The 21,000-nt window shown below is 42.6% G+C and overlaps 1 protein-coding gene across 3 annotated transcripts; it reads right to left on the bottom strand.

Annotated features, from left to right (window-relative positions):
- Window positions 1–961: 961 nt before the first annotated feature.
- On the bottom strand, window positions 962–20,427 carry LOC115360176 (nuclear factor of activated T-cells 5-like). 3 transcript variants are annotated; one of them, XM_030052872.1, is made up of 12 exons: window positions 20,079–20,427; window positions 13,340–13,468; window positions 10,989–11,631; window positions 10,635–10,818; window positions 10,284–10,474; window positions 9,921–10,093; window positions 8,157–8,291; window positions 7,965–8,017; window positions 7,672–7,804; window positions 6,666–6,850; window positions 4,411–6,568; window positions 962–4,084 (listed from the first exon to the last, which is right to left on the bottom strand). In XM_030052872.1, the coding sequence occupies exons 1-12, from the start codon at window positions 20,149–20,151 to the stop codon at window positions 3,678–3,680; spliced, it is 4,464 nt and encodes a 1,487-aa protein (XP_029908732.1). In that variant the 5' UTR covers window positions 20,152–20,427; the 3' UTR covers window positions 962–3,677. The 3 variants fall into 3 exon arrangements, with proteins under 3 accessions (XP_029908732.1, XP_029908733.1, XP_029908734.1); XM_030052873.1 differs by lacking the exon at window positions 20,079–20,427 and adding an exon at window positions 12,174–12,236 and having other exon boundaries at window positions 13,340–13,412; XM_030052874.1 differs by lacking the exons at window positions 13,340–13,468; window positions 20,079–20,427 and adding an exon at window positions 12,174–12,942.
- Window positions 20,428–21,000: the final 573 nt, after the last annotated feature.

Here is a 21,000-nt window from a genome sequence, read left to right as displayed (position 1 = left end):
GATACAACAGAACTGTTGGAGAATGTGAAATAGAAAGCGAACTAGGAAACGTGAGCAAACTGATTACACACAACATACAGCTCACACTATTGGCAATTAACAGTTTTAACAGTTTTAATTTATCATGGTTGCTCCTTTTGATCTCAAGTCAAGCATTTCACAGCAACAATAGTAATGTTGACAAGCACATCAACACAAGAAAGCTCTCCATAAAACAACAATCTCCACTGTCTTGTCCCTTTTACCTCACATGTACAAATCTCAAGAGGCATGAAAAACTCAGGTTAAAAAAAAAAAACAACACAACAAACAAGTTGACAGTCAACTGGTTAAGCTGCACAGCAGTATTATGTTGAAAGTAATCACACTGGTATTTTGCGGTGGATTTCCACAGAAGAAAAGAAAACAACGATTTAACTCAACATTAAAATATCCTGGTGTGGGCTATGGTTTTGCTTGGATTTAAAAGAAACTCGAGTCACTGAAAAGCGGCCTGATGGTAAAAAGTCCTTGAGAACGACAAGGACAAAGAGCCACATCGTCATGACACAAAAGGGACACCGGTAAACATAGCAGAGAAACGGTTCAGTTATCAAGGCACACAAAGTTCTGTTGAAAGCATCACAACTGAAATTCAAGATACCCCTGCAGTATATTTCACATTTAAATATACATGGATATTATTTTACATGACTGAAGGACAAAACCAATCTTGTGTAAAGATTTGTGTGCTATCATCACCATCATTAAATCAACATTTCACATGGTTGTTTTCAGATGCAAGTGGCTATTTTTTTCAGGAGTCAGACTGAGCATCCTATTTTGTCCAAAATGAGACAGCCGGATGTGGACACACAAAATTAGACCAGAACCCAAAGTAAAACACTCTTACAAATGTACAGTGACACAAATGACCCAAAAGGGGGAGAAAAAAAGTTCTCTACAACTGTAATTGGTCCAATGTTTTTTTTTTTCTTCTCACACCATGAGGTAAAATTTACATTCATGAAACTGAAGTCACAGGTTGGCTTTCTGTGTTGGTATGGCTTTAAGAGGCATTACTGTTCCAACATCCGCAACATCATGTGCTCTTAAACCCTCCTCCCCAAGAGGAATGGAATGCTTGGAAACATCTTTACTAAGCTCTGACCTGATCTACAGTTAATGGATGAGTCAAAGTGCCATTTGAGATGCAAGACATTTCAATCAAATGTGAAATGTGTCTAATCAATACAAAAAAGAAAAAAAAAAAAAAAAAACACAACACGACAAACCTAGCCCATATATTATGTTGAAAGGGGATGGGTAACTTTGTTATCAAAAACAGCAGTAGAATTATATTCTAACATATTTGCTTGATATCCATTTAATTACTTTTCTAACTGGAGTCACACATTTGACAATGAAACCTGCACTTGATTTCACAAAAACATATCAACAATGATATTCTGTGCTATGAGCATAAACCAAAAAGTTTAGTCTTACAAAAATACTCTACAATTTGATCCATGGGTACGAAATTCTAAAAAAGATAAGTTACTTCAAAATGGATCACTGACTTATGCAGGACAAAATAGTATGAATATGAAAATGTAAACAAATGCATATGTGAGCAACTCTACGCTAAAATCTGATTAGTTCTCATAAAATTGGCTTGTGATCATGTCAAATTGGCTACTGTTGTAGATATGAAAAGTACAGCAGTATTATTTTGCATTAAAACAAAACAGAAAACGTAGGTCAACGTATCAGAAACGTAAAATAATCTTCAGTTTGGTGGAAATGTTACTGCAAGATTAACTTGACTATGAAACAAAGTACCTTTACATGTCTTCTCTAGCTTTGTACAAAAACAAAAGAAACACTGAATTGCTATCCATGTAAGAGCTGCATAATTTAAATGAGTAAGTACAAATGAGTAAACATTATGAGGGTGTTTTAAAGGACGAGTTTAAGACGAGACGACGATGCTTCAAAACAGGAGTTTTGGTTTGCCTGGCTGCCCTACTGCCTTCAGCTCTGACCCTGCCACAACACCGTGCTCTCTAGACGCAACTGTCTCAAAACTAACAAAGAATGTCAGTACTATTGATATGAGTATAAACTGTAAGTATTAATATCACATCAGAAGTGCCCGTCACTTCTGTACATAGCACCATACACAGAATCAAAATGGCAGCCTCTATGTAACAGAGATTTCATTTACCAGTGAGCCCCTGTTAACAACACAAGAGATGGGTACTGGGTGCCAACTTCACATGGTGCCAGCCTGCACACGGTACCAACACTGAGACAAAAAAGCTTAAATATCTAAAACAACACAAGGTAAAACAGTCTCAAGTGACAGATTGTACATCAAATAGTACAAATGGCAATATAATGCAAATCCTTCATTGCAATGCACAAACTGATAAATCAGTATTTCAGATGTTTTGTCGGTGTGTAAAAAAACACAAAGGCCTACTTACCTAACCACTCTGACACTGACAAATGACAATCAATGCTTTTGTGGGAATGGTTGGTTGGTTGGTTTGTTTTTGACAGAAGTGACTGGACCACTGAGATTGAATACATAGAGGGATTCAACAGTGAACAGACATTCTATACAAAGTTATCTACGACTGTAAAAATATAGTGACATGAGAAAATGTAAAAATGCTCGGTAAAGATGTCTAAAATATTTACCTTTACAAAGACAAATGCTTTTTTTTTTCCTCTCTCTTTTCTTTTTTTTTCTTTGTTTTATTTTTAATGGACGTTTCCGAGTACAAATCAGCTGGGTCAATAGAGAGCTGTGGATGGATATAAGGATTAGCTGGTTACACAATAGAGGTTATAAAGTGCTTAAGATAAAACGTTTAGAAAACCACACAATGCTTCATTTTCACTAGTGGAAAGTTTCTATCCACAATGAATTGGTAAACATTACCAACTCCTTCAAAAAAAACAAAACAAAAAACAAACAAACAAAAAAAAGAGAGAATACGCACACTACATAAATTGAACGCTTCTTAAAAGTTAACCGAGAAAGCTTCTGCGAACCCAATGAAGAGCAATAAACCCCAAAACACTGGGAGGTGCCAAAATGAGGCCAAGTCTCAAGATTCACCAAAACTGACATCTGACGCGCATGTACCATGAGCATCAGATTTTTTTCTCCACTCTGTCCGCTCCGATAGCCTCGCAATCTCATACATTGCCTCATCACCGTTTTTCCCTGTGGCTCTAACATTCTTTCTCCCTTTCCAGTTTTTCCCTCCTCTCCCCCAAACCTGGTTTCTCCTCCCATCATCTCTTAGGCTCACATTATTAAACACTCTGAAAACAAACACTGCATACGCGAGACTGATGGATGAAACAGTTATTACAGGCCTCTCTGATCCTGCAAGAGGCATAATAACTCAACAAATGGGGATTCGTCGATTCAGTGAAGAATGGTTGTACATACAGTAGGCTATAATCAACGATAAATATCCACCAAAACAGGAGTTACATGAGCACATAGTGTGGGTTCTGGGTAAAAGGGGCAATTTTTCTGTAATGTTCTGAATTCTTTAGAGCATTGTGGCATTGGCAGAGGGAACCACTCAACTCCAATTTATGTTGATCTGAGGATGTGAGACTCTGGGATAAATAACAAACACTCTCCTTAGTGCCCATGTGGTCCCCAGCATCTATCACTGCTTCTGTAGGCTCTCCAGCAGGTCCTCGATTTTATCCATGTTGGAGGAGGCAGATATTGATGCCTGAAGTGTATTTTGCAAGTTGCTCTGTATCTGTGTCTGCAGATTGGTCTGCATTGGGGTTGGCAGGCTTGTTTCTATAGCTGCCTGTAAACTGGTCTGCAGAGCAGTTTGTGTGTTTGTCTGCATTGCATTCTGCAGGTTGGTCTGCATGGCGCTCTCTAAGCTGGACTGCATTTGTGCCTGAAGGGTGTTCTGTAAGCTGCTGTGTATGGTGGTCTGCATTGGGGGTCCAGTCTGGGCCATGGGCTGGTCCAGAAGCGGCTGCATGTGACTGGGGTTCTGGGACTGGCTCTGGGCTGACAGGGTGGGTCCAGAGGAAGTCAGCAGCTGTGGTGAGTCTGAGAAAGAGATAATGGAGATATTTCACCATTAACAAAGAGCAGATATATGATAATGGCACTGAAATGACTCAAGAAACATATGGACACATAAAGCTCCTGTGTAACGCAATGTGCCAAGCATGGCACTAATACTGCCAGGATTAGGTGTTTGATTCCCACAGGGGGACACCCATACTAAAAACATATGCCATTAAGGACTCACTGTTAAGTAGCTTTTGAAGAAAACAACTATCAAATAGCTTCTATATTAAATCTCTTAAAGCCTCAGCACACTTTTTTGTGTTTACCATACTTCAGAAGTGAAAAAGAACAAACTGTCTTACCATTCTGAATGCCAAACACAAACAGGTTGGTCTGTCCCTGTGGTGCCACACTCCCACTCACTGCTCTCTGGAAAAGCTGGTCAGGGGGTTGCTGGCCAGGGTTTGCAACCACACTCACACCACCCTGTACCACAAAGATGGTTGTGCCAGAGGCAGGAGCCTGGCTGCTCAGTTCCTGTGTGCCAATAGTACTCTGCAGGCCAGATAGAGAGGTCTGTGGCAGGAACAGCTCCACTGGTTGACTGCTTGGGGCGTTGCTGGAGCTCGGCCCCACCTGCATTGGCTGCTGTTCCTGGAACAGGCTCGGCTGTGGGGGCTCAGTGGAAGAAGAGTTGCTGCCTGAAGAACTCTGGTCCTGGAAGGACATAGGTTCTGCTGGGTCGGGCTGGGGGATCCTGACCCCAACCTCAATAGGGGTAGGGCCTTGGCTCTGAGTGCTGAAAAGGAGAGCTGGAGGAAGAGCCTGGGGGTTAAGGTCTGTGGTGCAGAGGAGTAGACTGGTCTGCTGGGGCTGTGAGAGCTGGCTCTGGGGAAGAGGGTTAGCCTGTGAGTGGGTTTGGAACAAGGAGCTCTGCTGGTCCAATGTTAGCTGTTGCGGTGGCTGTTGTTGGTTCTGCTGGGGAGACTGTTGCTGCTCCATGGGCGTGCTCTGCTGCTGTATTTGTGAAAGCTGGGCTTGGGGTTGGCTCTGAAACATAGAAACAGACGGAGGCTCACTGGCAGACGTCTCCATGGAGGAGATGAATGCCAGCTGCTGCTGCTGTTGCTGTTGGGGCTGAGGGTTTGGGGACAGGTACAGGGTTGAACCAGTGGACTGTTGCTCTGGATTGAGGCTGCCACTTGTCAGAACAGTCAAGGTATTCTGGAGCAAGGCTGCCTGGACCTGCTGCTGGGAACCTGGGCTCTCACCAAGGGGTCGGGGAGACTGGAAAAGCTGTTGTGGTGGAGAGGTATGGGAGGGAGGCTGCTGTGGAAAGCTGGTCTGGATGGTGAGCAACTCCCCAGCCTGCTGCAGGAGGGACACAGGCTGCTGGGGCTGAGGGGAGGAATGGATCTGGGGCTGGAGGAGCTCTGCCTGAAGCTGCTGCTGGAGGTTCTCCAAGACTTGCTGCTCTTGCAACTGTTGTTGTTGTTGCAGGTTGCTCAGTGCCTGATTTTGTTGTTGTTGTTGCTGCTGTTGCTGTTGTAGCTGATGTTGTTGTAAGTTGGTGAGTATTTGATTTTGTTGTTGCTGATCCTGAAGTTGAATGTTGTTAAGGACCTGCTGCTGCTGATTTTGTTGCAACTGCTGTTGCTGCTGTTGAAGTTGTTGTTGTTGTATGTTCTCCATGATTTGCTGCTGTTGCTGCTGCAGTTGCTGTTGGTCCTGTGGCTGTAGTAAAAGTTGCTGTTGGATCTGCATGTTGCCAAGGACTTGCTGCTGTTGCTGCTGTAGATGTTGCTGTTGTTGTTGATGTTGTAGGTTTCCAAGGATTTGCTGTTGTTGCAGCTGTTGATGCTGCTGGAACTGCTGCTGTATTTGTTGTTGTTGTTGCTGTTGTATCTGTAGCTGCTGTTGTGTAGCTAATGAGTTCTCTGTGGTTCCCAGTCTGAGACTATTCATGTTTTCTTGGACATGTTGCTGTAGGGACTCTGCAGAAGTCGTGGGACTGTACAGCACAGAGTTCAGCTGCTGCTGAACCACGGCTGCCTCCAAGACCTGCTGGAGTGTGGTGTTGCTTCCAGCCTGCAACTCCCTAACTGCCCTCTCAAGCTGGGTAACCCCTTCTTGGGGAAACAGGGGGACCTGGGGCTGTTGTGGCTGGGGCTGAGAGGCAGATGCCATAGGGGACATGGCCATAACTACCACCCCACCACTACTACCAGAACCCTCTGTAGGGAGGCTCTCCTGGGGGTCTCTGAGGAACTGCTGAGGGACCTCTGGGGGAACAGGAGGGATGGTGGTGTCCCCTGATACAGGAAAGGAGGTTGTGGGGGCAATGTCTTGCTTTTGTATGGTGCTAAGGGGCTCTAGGCTAGGGAAGACAGGAGGGGCTTGTGGAAGCTCCACATCCTCAGGTTGTAGGGGCATGGGGCTCGGAAAGGACTCTCCCCCTGGGTGAGGAGTCGAGCTGAGCTCCAGAGTCTGCTGCCCTGTGACCAGAGGGTCTGGGGATGGCTGAGAGAAGAGAAGAAGACAAATAGAAAAAAAAATGTGATATAGAAGTGAACACTTACTGGATTTCTTCTTGACAATGAAAATAGCAGTTTCCTACCTTGAAGACTTCTGTGGGTGGAGTATTGCTGGACACTTCCATTGGCATGACCTCTTGGCGTTTGGATGGCTGACCGGAGGAATCTGATGCCTCAGAAGTCATAGATTTGATCTGGCCATCAAACAGACAGGTCTTGACCAGGGAGCTGCCCTCTGTTTTTACTCCCAGGTGAAGCGAGTTATCCGCTGAGGATGACAATGGAAACGCAGTGCCACAAACTGCCTATTAGAGGACTCGGTACCCACAACTACTGTATAGCTAGGGCTGCACAATTCAGCATTTACAATCATATACTGTAAACTGCATTGAAACATTTAATTTGGTTTCAATTACTTGCTGTAGTCAAGATGTTGATTAAAGTAGCAAAAAGTAGAGTAAAACATTTTCCCCCAAATTATCAAGACTCATAAATGTGAATAAATATTGTGATTATAACAACTAGCACAATGATTGAGATGCTCATGAAGCCCTATCACAACCTGCTGTGATTTACAGCATAGGTCTAAAATTGCTGAACTACGCCCTAGTCAAGGCCAACATTCAGATGTAAAGGTGATGACAATTCTATGGGGCCCACAGCCCATTAGGGCCCACAAATCCACAACACTCCAAAGATGCCTCTGATGGTGAGTGAATGAGGTAAACACTGCTTGGCTATTTTGACTTGTTAGTGAACTGCTGTACCATTGGTATGAACATCAAAATGTAGATTTATTCATTCAGTGTAGATTAAAATTTAGATTTATTCAATTTAGATTTACTAACAGCTCCAGCTTGTTGACTATACTGAGACAGTATTGTGCGTATGGGAGCTGCATTTTTCCACAATAAAAGTGACTCTTTGTCATTCTAAGACCAAGTGACTCTTTGTTGAGTAGTTAATTGGGTGGGCGGGGGCTCAAATGTGTACTTTCAGGGGGCTAAAAAATTCCTAACAATGGCCCTGTCCATAGAAGTTGTAAACAGATGAACTAAATTAAGACTATGCTAAAGCTAGTGGGAATACCTGAATCTGGAGTGTAGGTGAAGGGCTGGGCATCATGTGATCTACCAGCGTTGGTCATCACAAAAATTCCCACAGAAACGGGTGAGGTGACTGATAGGTTGTGGAACGGAGGGACTGTTACTATTAAATGGTTCTGGAAAACAGAGCAGAAAGATTAGTAGGGATCCCAAAGAAAAATGACATGATGCTGTACAATCTTTTGGAGATCACGGAACCAGAAAGAGCTGGCATTCAACAGTTAATATAGTGCAAGGAGGAACAGAACGGGGTACATGTCAATCAGTTGTATTTACCTGATGAAATAGGTCCATGTCAATCTTTGCCTCAGCTTGCCAGGAACTATCATCTAACAAGAAAAGTAAAAAAGAAAAAAATATTTTCATTTGGCAATTCACCAGACTTTGCATTTAGATAGATATCCACCATAATCTTGACTAATCCTGACACCAAGGGAAATATTGATGGTGCCAGGCTAGCTACAGTACCTGCAATGTTCTCCTGGAAAATGACTTTGGTTCCTTTGAGGAAGTTCTTTCCTATGATGAAGACTTCCTCTCCTCCTCTCACCGAGCAGTTGTGAAGGCTCTTCTTCAGAATCTCTGGTACCCCAGCTGGTTGGGCTGGAGACAGAAAAAAATTAATAAAACTGATGTGGTTAGGTGGTTCAGGGGCTGCAAGCTAATGTGCCTGCCAGCAACTAAGCTCTTACAATTCATACTACTACTGGGTCAAAACCAGTGACTTTTAACTAATTCTTGGCCATTAAGGACTTGAACTGAATTTCATGAAATTCAACTGACCAGACTATTGGCCTTTGTGACAACCTTACTGTTTGAATTTTGAACACCTCTGCAAACATAAGTTGAAATCCCATATAAGTGAAATGAACACATTCCAGTGATCTTCTTCCCTGTGAGCAAGTGAGCAGGCCGAAAAATACCTGGTTGAAAAATGACTGCCAAACAAAGTGGGGATGGCCTAAACTTATGTGAGGCAAGGGGGCACTTCTGTTAATTTTACACTAATCCAAAATCAGCCTAATATATGACATAGAAATATTATTATTGGCTTATTGGCACCGTTTGCCCTGCTTATAGTGTTCAAAACGTCCACTCAGCTACCAGGCTGCTTTGTTGAAAAATCATGCCTGCAAAGCTTATCTGAAATGAGAGAAAAGGCCACTGCCCTTACCGACAGTTTGCATATATACCAGGTATCATGCTAATTTTACATGTTGTCATGGAAATATAGCCAATTTTGTGATAGACAAAACCTTTGTTAAGCACAAGGCAGATGAATACAGAGTAGATGTAAAACAAATACTAAACTGCACTAGGAAGATGACACCGTCTCTCCTAAGACTTCAGTTACAAGTGTTATCCTGACGTATTTACCACAAAATTGGAAATGCTGTATGGAAGCTTTATAATTACAAAACAAAAGGCAGCAAACGATGTATCTCGGTTGATTTAATTTCAGCCTGACGTGGACTGTGGATTAATTGCTGTTCACAGAAAGACACAAACAAGCAGATCGGAACTAATTGTGTTATTCTGAGGTTCGCTTTCATTTTCACACAGGAGAAAGCTCCTTTCTCCTGTATTGACTGCACTCCAATCAGGTGTGGAGAGAAGTGTGACTGATGCAGAAGTACTAGGTTCCCCTGTAAAAACAAAAATTACTGTTAAAAATGAGTTGGCTGGAGAGGAGTTGGCATCAGCTCTCTTTAAAATTGTTTTGAGAATAAATGTCTGTCATTTGGTTTGTTGGAGGTGAAGGCAAGTAGATTCTGCCTGCTGCAGTCATTTGCCACTACACCATGCCACCTTACTGCCTAAGCCAATTTACGGTATGTAGATCACAGTACTGCTTCTCTAAAATTGAAACAATGGAAACTTTAATCTCAGTGGGCTAATTTACCTAGACTAACAGACAGGGACACCTAACCATGTGATGCTGCGTTACTGATCTGAAATTGACAGTTCAGCAGGGAGCTTAAGAAAATCAATTTGTTAATGAGATTACAGGCAAAAAAAAAGGTTAAAAAACTCCTGGGCAGCCAATGCAAAACACTGCTGGATGCACTTTCATGCGCAGACAAAAATAACACATATAATCGCAGATGTGCCATGCCATATAATGATGTACATTCCAAAATATATATATATATATATATATATATTACTAGGAGCTCTTTCATGTGGATAAGAATAAGACAGCAAAATCACTTTTTTTGCTGGGCTACTCACTGCAGAGGATGGGTGATGATGGGGTCTGTAGAATGAGGGCAGATCCATCAGGTTGAGGGATACTGACTCTGAAGGCCAATCTGGCACGAGTGCTCTTCTTCTTGGACCCAGCCACACCAATACGGGCCTCTACATCCGCATTACGCAGCTTCAATATTCCCACACAGTCCACCCTGTAGAAATAACATAAGACAGTTCTAAGTGACACCAGGCATATCCAACAGAGCACACACACAACTATTCACAAATCACTATCACTACATGTCTGTAAGTATTAACACACCTGAGCCATGACAGAATCAAACATAAAAAAAGGGAAAAAAACAAAACAAAACAAAAAACAAAAACAGATGGACCCCTTACGCAAGTGTCATGTCATTGCTGGGCTCGAGTGGGATCTCAATGACAGTTGTTCCCTCAATGTCCACTTCCTTGCAGGCCGTTGTGTTACGTCCCGTCACTCTGCATGCCTGATAGAAACCATGAGGCTTTACTCTGCCTGCATCGTTGGCTACAAAGACCTGCAGCACAACTGGCTCGTTGACACCATCCAACTGGGGACAAAAACACAGTTCATTGTGTGTAAAATGTCTGTCTGCACTGTTGAAAGTAGTACAAAACATATTATTTGGGAGAAAAGCTGATTCGTTTAGTTCCAAGTTAGCTATCATATTTTTTCTGTCAAAAAATAGCCTGTGTATGCCTGTCTCAAACCTTGACAGTCGGGAAGCCTTGCTGTGTGCGGTCTTTGACAGAGCCTCGGCTGCCCTCAGTCAGGTAGCGGGCTCTGTGCTGAGTCTCTGGCTGGACCAGGATTTTTAGCTCCTTCCCATCACTCCTCTGGGGGTATTGACCAGACAGAGGTCCGCCCTTCACCAGAGTTCCTGACTCCAGAGAGCTGCAGCAACAAACATCCCATGATGGCATTAATATGACTTCCACAAATTCAATTACCCCAAAGGAAACTGAATGACAAATTAAATGATATTAAATGTGTTCCAACACAGGAACAAGGATGGTGTGAGTTAAAAGGTTGGTAGCATGTGCATGAGATAAGGGGTACCCCACCTGGCTTTGGGGGTGGTCTTGTCTGGGCCCAGCTGTGACAGGACAAAGTGAGGGGCCTTTGCGCTATCAGCATCAAACACGTCCATGCTGTCCTCTGGAGGAGCAGGTTTGGGACCAGGTCTCTGGCGAGGAGTTCGTTTTCTGGATTTTCGTGGCACCTCGGTGTTGTCGTTGTAGGAGCTGGAGCTGATCAAGCTGAAGTTGGAGGCGGAGTCATCTGCCCACATGCTGCTGCTATGCTCTGAGTCTGGACCCTGTGGGCCAGAGGGGGGAGGGTCCTCTTGGCAGGACATCTGGCTGTCGTCAAATAGATCCTCGGGCGGTGGAGAGATGCTCAGCACAGGCCGCCATTTTGATGGGGTATTCTGAGGTTGCTGGACACTTAACCCTGGCAACACTCCTGACCCTATGTCTCCTGCCGCAGTGTTTGCTCCACTGTTGCCTCTGCCTGAGGTGGAGAGAGCACCCTCCACACCGAGCTTCTCTGAAGCTCCAGCTCCATCCCCTCCGCTGGTGTGAAGATGCTGTGGAGCCTTGATGTGGTCTGAGGCTGAGGTAGAGGGGCCTGTGGAGGGACCAGAGCACGAGACTCCCATGGCCAGGGAGGAAGAGGCAGAGGGGCTGGAGGTGGAAGAGGTGGCATCTGTAGTATATATAAATTAGAGTTAGTGCAGATGTTCAGGACAGAGCAGGCTAGCAGTCCCATTCAAGCAGCTGAATTTGTGCATGATTTGTCCTGATTTCCCCTCTTCCCAACTCTAATTTCAATGGACTTCTGTCTGTTATATGCCCTCACTGTGCATGCGAGAGCTCTCGAGCATTGATCAAATATGCTGAAGTTAAAGTTGAGAAGGGTACTATAGGCCCCACATTGTTTTGATTCCTACAAAATGTTTCTCAATTAAAATCAATGTGACAAAACTGGCATGCTTTGTTTACAAAAACAAAAGCAAGCTACAAATTGTTACATACACATTGCCAGAAAGAAAAATACCAAAATCTGGTAAAACTTTCTTATACAGCCAAATTTGCAAGCTGGTAATGTGGCGCCACATTAAATTTGCTGGGGTTACAGTAGTTTGTGCAATGTGCATTCAGTAGTACACAATAGTTTGCGCATGCCAATTGGAGGATTTGGTTTGGGACTGAGCGTAGCCATGGAGACAGAATAAACAAGCCTCTGACCTATGGAGCAGTGAACTGCAGACCATTTTATATGCAGACACTCCCTGCCTCAGAGGGAACTTCCTGCAATAAAAACGAGACAGCCAATGAGCAACAAGAGAGCTGATGATTCAAGACTCAACTTTTGTCAATCAGTAAATCTGATGAGTTAACATACTGAACTTTTGAAGCTGATCATTTATAGACACTTGGAAGGAAGTGTATTTCGTTAATGATAATCTGAAGGATATTACAGTTGTCATGCTTTTGATCAGCAGTGCTTAGGGCCAGCTGGGTCAGACAGGATAGTGAACAGATAGCAGTAACAAAAGCGCTCTCTCCCACTTGACTGTTGACCAGTAAGTTTGCTGTCTAGATGGAAGTCAAGAGAACAATGCTTCACAATCAAAACTGATGTTGGCTGCCCTGAACCATGATCTAAGATCAGACCATATTTCCTTTTTTTCTGAATGAATATTTAAAAGACAGTCTACCAATAGCAAGGGGCAACTTCTTTGTTAACAGTAAGACAGAACCTGCTTCACTACTGCATCTTTCAGCTCCTCTCAAAGATGGAGGCAGATTAGTCATTCAGCGGCAAAATTCAAACAGTTTCAAGCCTCAAAAACTCATCTGATGACCTAGTGTAGCATAAGTGTGTAAATGTGTCAGAGAGTGAGTGAGTCAAGAATGTGCATATATTGCTGCTTTTGGCACATTCTCTTGTTAAAGCATCTGAAAGCAAAACTTAAATGCTACACACAGGCATGCTAATTAAGAGGTGTTTGGGGTTTCTGATCGCTTTGCATGAGTCTGACAACAACAAATAACATACAGCCAAAACACAGTTTATCAAGATTTTTTTTTTTTTTTTACATTTAATTTCATTATATGAAGGATGCACAAGATGACAGCTTTAAACTAGACTCCATATATACCTAATTCAAAAGTGATGTGACCATGTCTTGTTGCTGTCAGCATTCAGTACCTAAGCTGAGGTATATCATCTATAATCAAAAATATTTACAGTCCCAGAATGCAACTATAAAAGGTAAAAGGGTGAAGTTGCACCTAGACATTGATTTAAGACTGTATTAGCATTTCCACTTCTGCTGGTTTAGGTTATGACTTGGAAAGAAGAAGCTGATCCCAGATCATGGTGTTAGTGTGGTGAGGAGGAGGCTCACCTGAGGCAAGGGCCGCAGAGGGTGGCGGTCCCGCCTCTCCCCCACTCTTCTGGCTCATGGTGGGTGGGTCTGTCTGGGCGGACGAGGGCTGGAGCTGGAGCTCTTTGGGGAGGAGGTCATATACTGACTCTGCCATAGAGAATGAGAAAGAAGACAATAAAATAAATTAGGCTGGATAAACATAACTCAGGTTATTGTTTATTGCTAGACAAAAATAAATAGAACAGGCTGTACAGTCCACATACAAGGGAGCACTGCTAAAGTACAGTGCTTGTCAATAATGAAAATTCATGAGGCACAGATAGCCCCCACCCTACTACGCACAACAGTCCATATATCAGGATATAAATACAAAAAAATAATTTTGGATGCAGTAAAATCCTGTCTACGAGAACTGATCCTGGAATGGGCCCAAAGCAAACCTGTGTTTCATAACCAAAATGACCCCCCACCTCCACAAAAAGCAGAGGGTATCTAATCATAATTGAAAGCAGCCCCGACAGGGCTGAGTAAAATAAAATCCAAGGAGACATTCCTTAATCCTTGATGGGAGCAGGATTCCCAGTAGACTATAAACAAACACCACAGCTACTCTAGAACAAACCACCACTGATTGTAGATAAACACACCATTAGGTAGTCTGGTTGCTAAGAAACAGGGGCCTATCGACACCCTGACATGGATATTTCAGCTGTGCATCAACGACACCAAGCATGTGTGGCAGTCATCTGATACTCAGCTATGACTTAGCACCAGCAGAATGGTGAGACTGACAGACACATGATCTCTCACTTCTTAAAACACCAACAATGCTGCTGAGGGAGACAACACACAACCACAATCCACACAAAGAATACAGCACACACAAGTTCAGGCCTTGAACCACGGAGAGGCGGTAAACTGAAATACTGCCATGGAAGCGCCAAGCCAAGGTTTATTGCTTGTTTAGAGATCCTGACTTAAACCAGGCCAACCAGAACAGCCTGTTTTCAAAACTTTTAATATAGAGGGCTAAACAAAGATCTCTATCAAACCTTGGTGACTTGGCAAACTTGGCCCATATCATAACCTTTCATGTGGTATTATGGGAGAGTGCAATGGGTGCATGAACACCATGATAATCCTCCATCTCCGTCTGTTGTTCTTTGTTCACGGTGTGGAGAAAGTCAGTCTTTGTGCATGGATGTATTACGGCCTGAGTGAGAACCCAACATGACCTCAGTCACAACTGAGTCACTCTCTCTGACCACTTGCAGGTCAGAGTGTAGCAACTCCAACAAGGGGACGTGCTCCACATTTTCTTTTCATGCTGATTTTCACACTACATTGTAACTCTCTCTAGTTTCTGCTCACATACACTCCCCTCCTGCTGGATGGAAAGAAGATGGTTCTGGACAGCTGAACCTCAAATTTGCATCAAGTCAAATATGAGATTCATGATAACCTGTCATCCAGAAAAACACCATCCGGTAAAGTGATCTGTGGATGTCGTCACAGCTCCCAATCCTTGGCAGGGGTGCCAAGGATGCAAAAGGATAATCACTTTTACAGATTTAAAGTTGCTATGATGACCCTTTTAGCCTGATATGCAGACTGGAGCCCACAAATTAGTTCATTTAAGCGTGTTTATTTTAGTGTTTCAAAACAGGTTTTGCATCATATTGCATTAACTCATCAATAAAGCCATGAACCAATTAATGAAGTATTGACATTAAGGCAATAACCAAGTTATTCATTACCAGGAAAATAATCTTAGATAACATGTAACCCATGGCCAGTGATGTGGTATGATCCAACACAGTCTACTTCCTAAGAAATGAAAATGAAAATAAACAAAATTGCATTCAAAGACTTAAAAATGGTTAAGCAACTCCACTAAAATTGGCAGCAGTACTGTTTCAGCATCCAGGCTGTTAAATGTTTGGGTCCTTAAAGTACTCTATAGTTGAATTTTTTGTGTAGGTGACTTTCAAAGCCACTCCATTGAAGGGGAAATCTGGATTATTATCAGTGATCTTTGGCATTTTATTGATTTGTTAATATTAACAAAGCCCCTCTCAAACCTTGAAACAAGAGAAAAAAATCTTTAATGATAAAAGAAAAGTGCAAGTCCTCCCTCATTTACAGTGAGGCAGCATTTACTGGCAGAGACAGTGCCTCGGGAGACTTATTTGGAATACAGACATGTTTTCTCATCACTGACTGTAAGCAAAGAATGAAATAGCCTAAATCTCATTTATTTATAAAAGGTCAAAGTATGATAACTACTGAATCTGCCTCCCACACACTGAATGGTGAAGCTCGCAGCTGTACAGCTTTGATACACAATATGGGGTTTAGCACTTGGTATACAACCAGAATACAATGTAACACAAGTTTGATGAAAACAAAATAAGACTATGCAGAATTATGTTTGTTTATGAGCCACAAATATTTCTGGCAATTGCACTGGGTGGCTACAATGAAAACAATTTAAAAATGTTGTCATTACAAAGTGCAAAGAATATGATTTTGTTGGAGGGCTTGTGAAATTGTGATGAACAAGCCCATTGTTTTGTGGTTGATGCAGAATAAAATGTAGCCTGGCTACGATTCATTTTTCTGCCCCATGATAGGTTTTTCACATTTTTGCATTGTAATATATTAAAGTTGGTTACATTCTCCCATCCCTAAATATTTGTCTTGATTCTCTTATTTCAAAGTCTGAGAGGGTTGTTCAGGTCCACAAATAAACAACAATAAATAAAATAACATAGTGCGGGCTTTTGCTTAGAGCCTTGAATGACGAGACAATGTTTTTCAGAAGAATAGATGAGAGAAATAGAGGATGTGGCCACTTCTAAGCACAAGGATCACTATCCATCCATCTATTTTCTATACCCTCTCCTAATCATGGTGGTGGGGGCTGCAGCCTATCCCAGAATGCATTGGGTGGACGGCAGGGTAACACCCTGGAACACTGCAGCTGATCTGATTGGGCCTCATGTTGCACATTGTTGGTTGAGCAAGCTTCAGTCTAATAGTATAGTTCTTAATGGACATTTTTTTCTGCTAAATCCTCTATTAATTATTTAGGATGTAATCTGGATTGCAATTTGAATGAGGAGGGTATGGCGCTAAGGATTATTGGTAAAGTGAACGGCAGAACTACATTCTTAGCTGGAAGGACCGAGTTTCTGGATGTAGCAAGTCTGCTCAGACTGCTTGCCACCTCTCTAGTCTCCTGCTGTTTTGATTATGCACTTTGTTCATGGTATGCAGGGTTGACCAAATTACTGAAAGACAAGCTACAGATTTCCCAGAATAAATTAATTCGGGTCATGCTGGGTTTGTCTCCAATGGACCATGTAGGTAAGCTGGGTTAGCTCCCTCTGCAGGCTAGGACAGTTTAGATGCAGCTTATTATGACCTATAATAACTACAACAACCTAACACCAGAGTATTTAAAAGGCTATTTCCATAGAGTCAGGGATGCATATCCCCTGGTTTTATTGTTGTCAAATAAACTAAACTAAAAAAAGACAGACTGTCTGTCCATCACAGGGCAAACCCACAGACAAATAAACTCAGACACACACATGTATCCACAACTATCGGGCAATTTAGAGCAAGACCATCATAAAATACAAATATAGAACTTTCAGAGTTCATGGTATGTAATGACACATTACAAAATACACACACACACACACACACACACACACACACACACACACACACACACACACACACACACACACAATACATTCCGCAGTTAAACTGGTCTCTGTTTTCTTATGACTAAAATGCAATTAAATTAAAATAAATAAAAGTTTAACTTCCCAGTGCTCCTAAGTGAACAATGGACATTGACAATGTTCCTGAAATATCTTGACTTGCTTGCTTGATACACACTGTTGATGTATTTGCTGCAATAAAGTCAGATGGCATTTTTAATGTGTTTGTGTACACAACTCTATAACCTTGTCAGCTTGTGTCCACTAAAGTGGGCCGTAACCCACGAGTTGAAAAAACACTTACTTTAGCCTACACTTAGAACAATTCAATTACCTCACCACATAGTTATGCACTGCTCACATTACACATGCTTTAAAAGTTTTGCCAAGTGGCAAGCCCACCGGTCCAATTTTATTCTTCGCAGCTGGCCCGGGGCTTTGATGGGGGTTGACAGATGAATAGATGATTCACCGGGATATGTTTTTGTTGCAGATGAAAAAATATGCAAGCCAAGAATGTATCTCAGTGCCCCACAATGGTTGATTTCATTACACTCGTGTTGAACACATATGATATGCTCAAGCCTGAGTACAGACAAAGAGCTACTCACTGCACTCAAACCACAAAGAGAGACATTTTTGGCTATTTCAATCATCTCTGCTTCCCTTGAAACTAAACTATAATGGCATGGAATTTGTAAAACTGATGCCCAGTTTCACTTCACTTTGCCCCTGCTTATGTGATGATTTGATTTAAGGATAACACAAGTATCATTTAGAGCCAATTTACTACTATTTACATTTAGTTTACTTTCCCTCCAAATATTTTTCAATGCAGATTTTCAATGTAACATAAGATTTTTTTAAAACATTCATTTGCTCAAGATTCTCAACATTTTTAAAACAGATCAACAAACCTGACAGAAATTGAATTAATTGCTCGCTGGCTAACAAAGACATGCTAAATAAAAAGACACAGATGTGACAACAAAGTTTGTGAGGCAACAATTTTTGGGAGATATTTCCTGGCAGAGACTTCCATTTCTTCCTGTGGGTGTCAGGTGACTAACAGTAGGCAGGGCATAACGTAATGTACACACTAACACTGAACTCCAGGACAATGAAATAACAATAAAAACAGAAAACTGACAAAAGCAAATCATTGTGGTTTGTTTACCATGATGGGTTACTTAGCTCTGGCAGACTGTGGAAATTGTTTTCCTGATCTGTGCAAAAAAGAATGGCAGAAATGGCTTCTTCTTTAAGGCAGGAAAATGACATTGGATATCTGTAATTATGCAGACGGTGTGCAGCACCTGTAATAATGCGGGATTGGGGGTTGGGGAGGCTAGATGATTGGCACAAACTTAAATAGCGGTATTATACAGGCTGGACCTAAATCTTAACATAAATTTACATGTGTTCAGTTCTTCTAATTACATATTATAGCTGGCTGACGTGCTTACTATCACCACCAAACCCAAAACAACACAGAAACCTCGTGAACCACATGGATGGTCAGCTATGCTATCTAGTCAATCCTGCCATTACAGTTCAAACTAGATGGCAAAAGGTGTATACTGACAGACCCAGATGCAACTTGGCCTGCTATCCATTCTCTCACTTCTAGCCGGATATAGATGAGGTGTCAAACTCTTTGATGAGCCAGCCTGTCACCCCCCACCACCGGCACCCACCCCACACAAGTGCACACCTAATTACTGAGATATAAATAAGCTGTCATCATGTGATACAGTGTGACCATATGGCAAGCTCAACTGAGCATTTCAGGGTCACAGAACAATGCACACTGCTGGTTCATGGGCACCTTATACATAGTAGTCAGACAGATGTGGGACCAGCAGGTCAGATACCAGGTAAAGGCCGAGTGGAGTGGACTGTGGGTGTCCATACCGTACTACTGGTCAACCACCAGGAGACAAAATGTGTCTAAAACTAAGAATAGGAGGGAAATAAGTGTGAGGCAGGCCAGTTCTCTACCCTTGCCCTATCAAAATGCAACATGCAAATATGCTCATGAATCAGGTTACTGCACCAGAGGAGAGCACGACAACACATGACACACTAGGCATACTCATGAATAAGCAATGGCATCACCATCACGTTACTATCAAATTCAGACAAAAAAATATTTCTGCACTTGAGGTTGATACAATGCAAAGTGCCACAGAAAGCGAACACATCTTCACTAGGCTAAGAGTGGGATGTAGTAGAAACTCAAGGCAAAGTTTTGCAGCATGAGTGTGTACCACCCACTAACCCTAGCTGCCCATAATGTGAACATTTGTGTGCTCGGACTAAGCTGCTAGATGATGCAGCACCAATTACCTAATAATAACACAAAGGTTGGTGAACACATGTCCAAAGTGCATTACAACCTTGTGAGCGAGTGCCATACTCTGGGCTATGAAGGAAAAATAATAGTATTCTTTATGTGAAATGTGAAGAAGATATTTCTGGCCTCATTACACCCATAACCCAACAACAGGGGACTGTCATCTGACAAAGCTAGACAAGGCGGATTAACAAAACACAAACGCACGACTTTCTTTTCTTTCTCTCGCGATACACACACCCACACCTCTGCAGAACCCCACGAGGACGAAAGTAAACCAGTGAACAATGTACAGTGGTAGCTGGAGCGACCTCACGTAGTTGTATGGGGTTGTTCTGGCTAGCTCCTGGTCTGTAGTGCCCAACATACATGATACCCAGCAGTTCACAAAACAATATCATTTCTCAACCTAATCAGCTCACGATGGCGACAACCAGCGTGTAGCACATAGCCTGCCCATGCCTGCTAGCGTCAACGCCGATGGACAAGCCAAACGTAGCTAACTAACTCAGCTAACTGCACTGGCTGGCTGTGGGAAAATAAAGCTAACTAGTGCTAGCTAGCAGCTTAACGTAAGCTACCTTGACATTCACGTTAGTTCCGACTAAACCAGGACAAAACGTGATGGCGTCGTCAGCGTAACCTTTATTTTGCAAGATTTTCTTACCTTTAGAGTACAGGGATTTAGGGGAATTAAGGTCGAGATCCGAGCTAAGGAGGGATATAAAATCAGAGGGCATCGCAACGCTTCATCGAGGGGAGGGGAAGCGGACACCCTCTTCAGATCAGAAACGAAGCCAGCTTCTCTTGGCCAGTAAATATTTGCGTTACACAGGCGGAATGTTGTCAAAATACACAACGTAGCATCGAAGAAACCTCACTGCGACAAAGCAAAACTTTAAACGTCTAAACAACCGTTTATCGGCACGTCTCACGTTGTGTGTGTGTCTTTCCAGGAGACACATTTGCTGCTACGTTGTGGCGAACACACACATACACACATACACACACATACACATACACACACACTGGCCAGCGCTGCTCGGCCCCTCTCCTAACCCCTCCCCCGTGCTGGTGCCCAGGCGCATGCACTAACCGGAGTGGAGGTCCAACCCGGAAGCCAGAGGAAGGGCAGCAGTGTTTCGCACCCGTTGCCCCAAATTGTTTACAATTCCACTTTACTTCACTTATTAACGTGTTGTTTTGAGTTTGAGCAGGAGTGTGTGACATGATGCGTGATGTCGTCCCGCCTCCGTGTCTCTTTTGTCACCCAACATCACAGCAAAGACTTGGCTGAGGGTCACACAATGCAAGCAGCTTGGTTCTAATTTATTTCACAAACCCTAAAAAAAAAACTGGAATTTGGGATTTTAGGCAATTTTAACAAACATTTTATTTTTCATCTATGACAAATTCTACTGATTTTCAGAGAAAATATAAAAATCTAACATTTGAAACTGCAGTTTATTTCTGTCTCTGTGGCTAACCAATTGCACAACTTTATATAAAAAAAAAAGTGCCAGGGAGGTGCATAAAATCTACCAAGCTATGTTGTGCAATTGTGGTGTCACCAAAACAAACAAAAATGA

The sequence above is a fragment of the Myripristis murdjan genome, chromosome 6, assembly GCF_902150065.1.
Source record: "Myripristis murdjan chromosome 6, fMyrMur1.1, whole genome shotgun sequence".
Taxonomy (NCBI): domain Eukaryota; kingdom Metazoa; phylum Chordata; class Actinopteri; order Holocentriformes; family Holocentridae; genus Myripristis; species Myripristis murdjan.
Note: the sequence above shows the minus strand (reverse complement) of the source record. Positions and strands in the feature narration are given on the sequence as shown.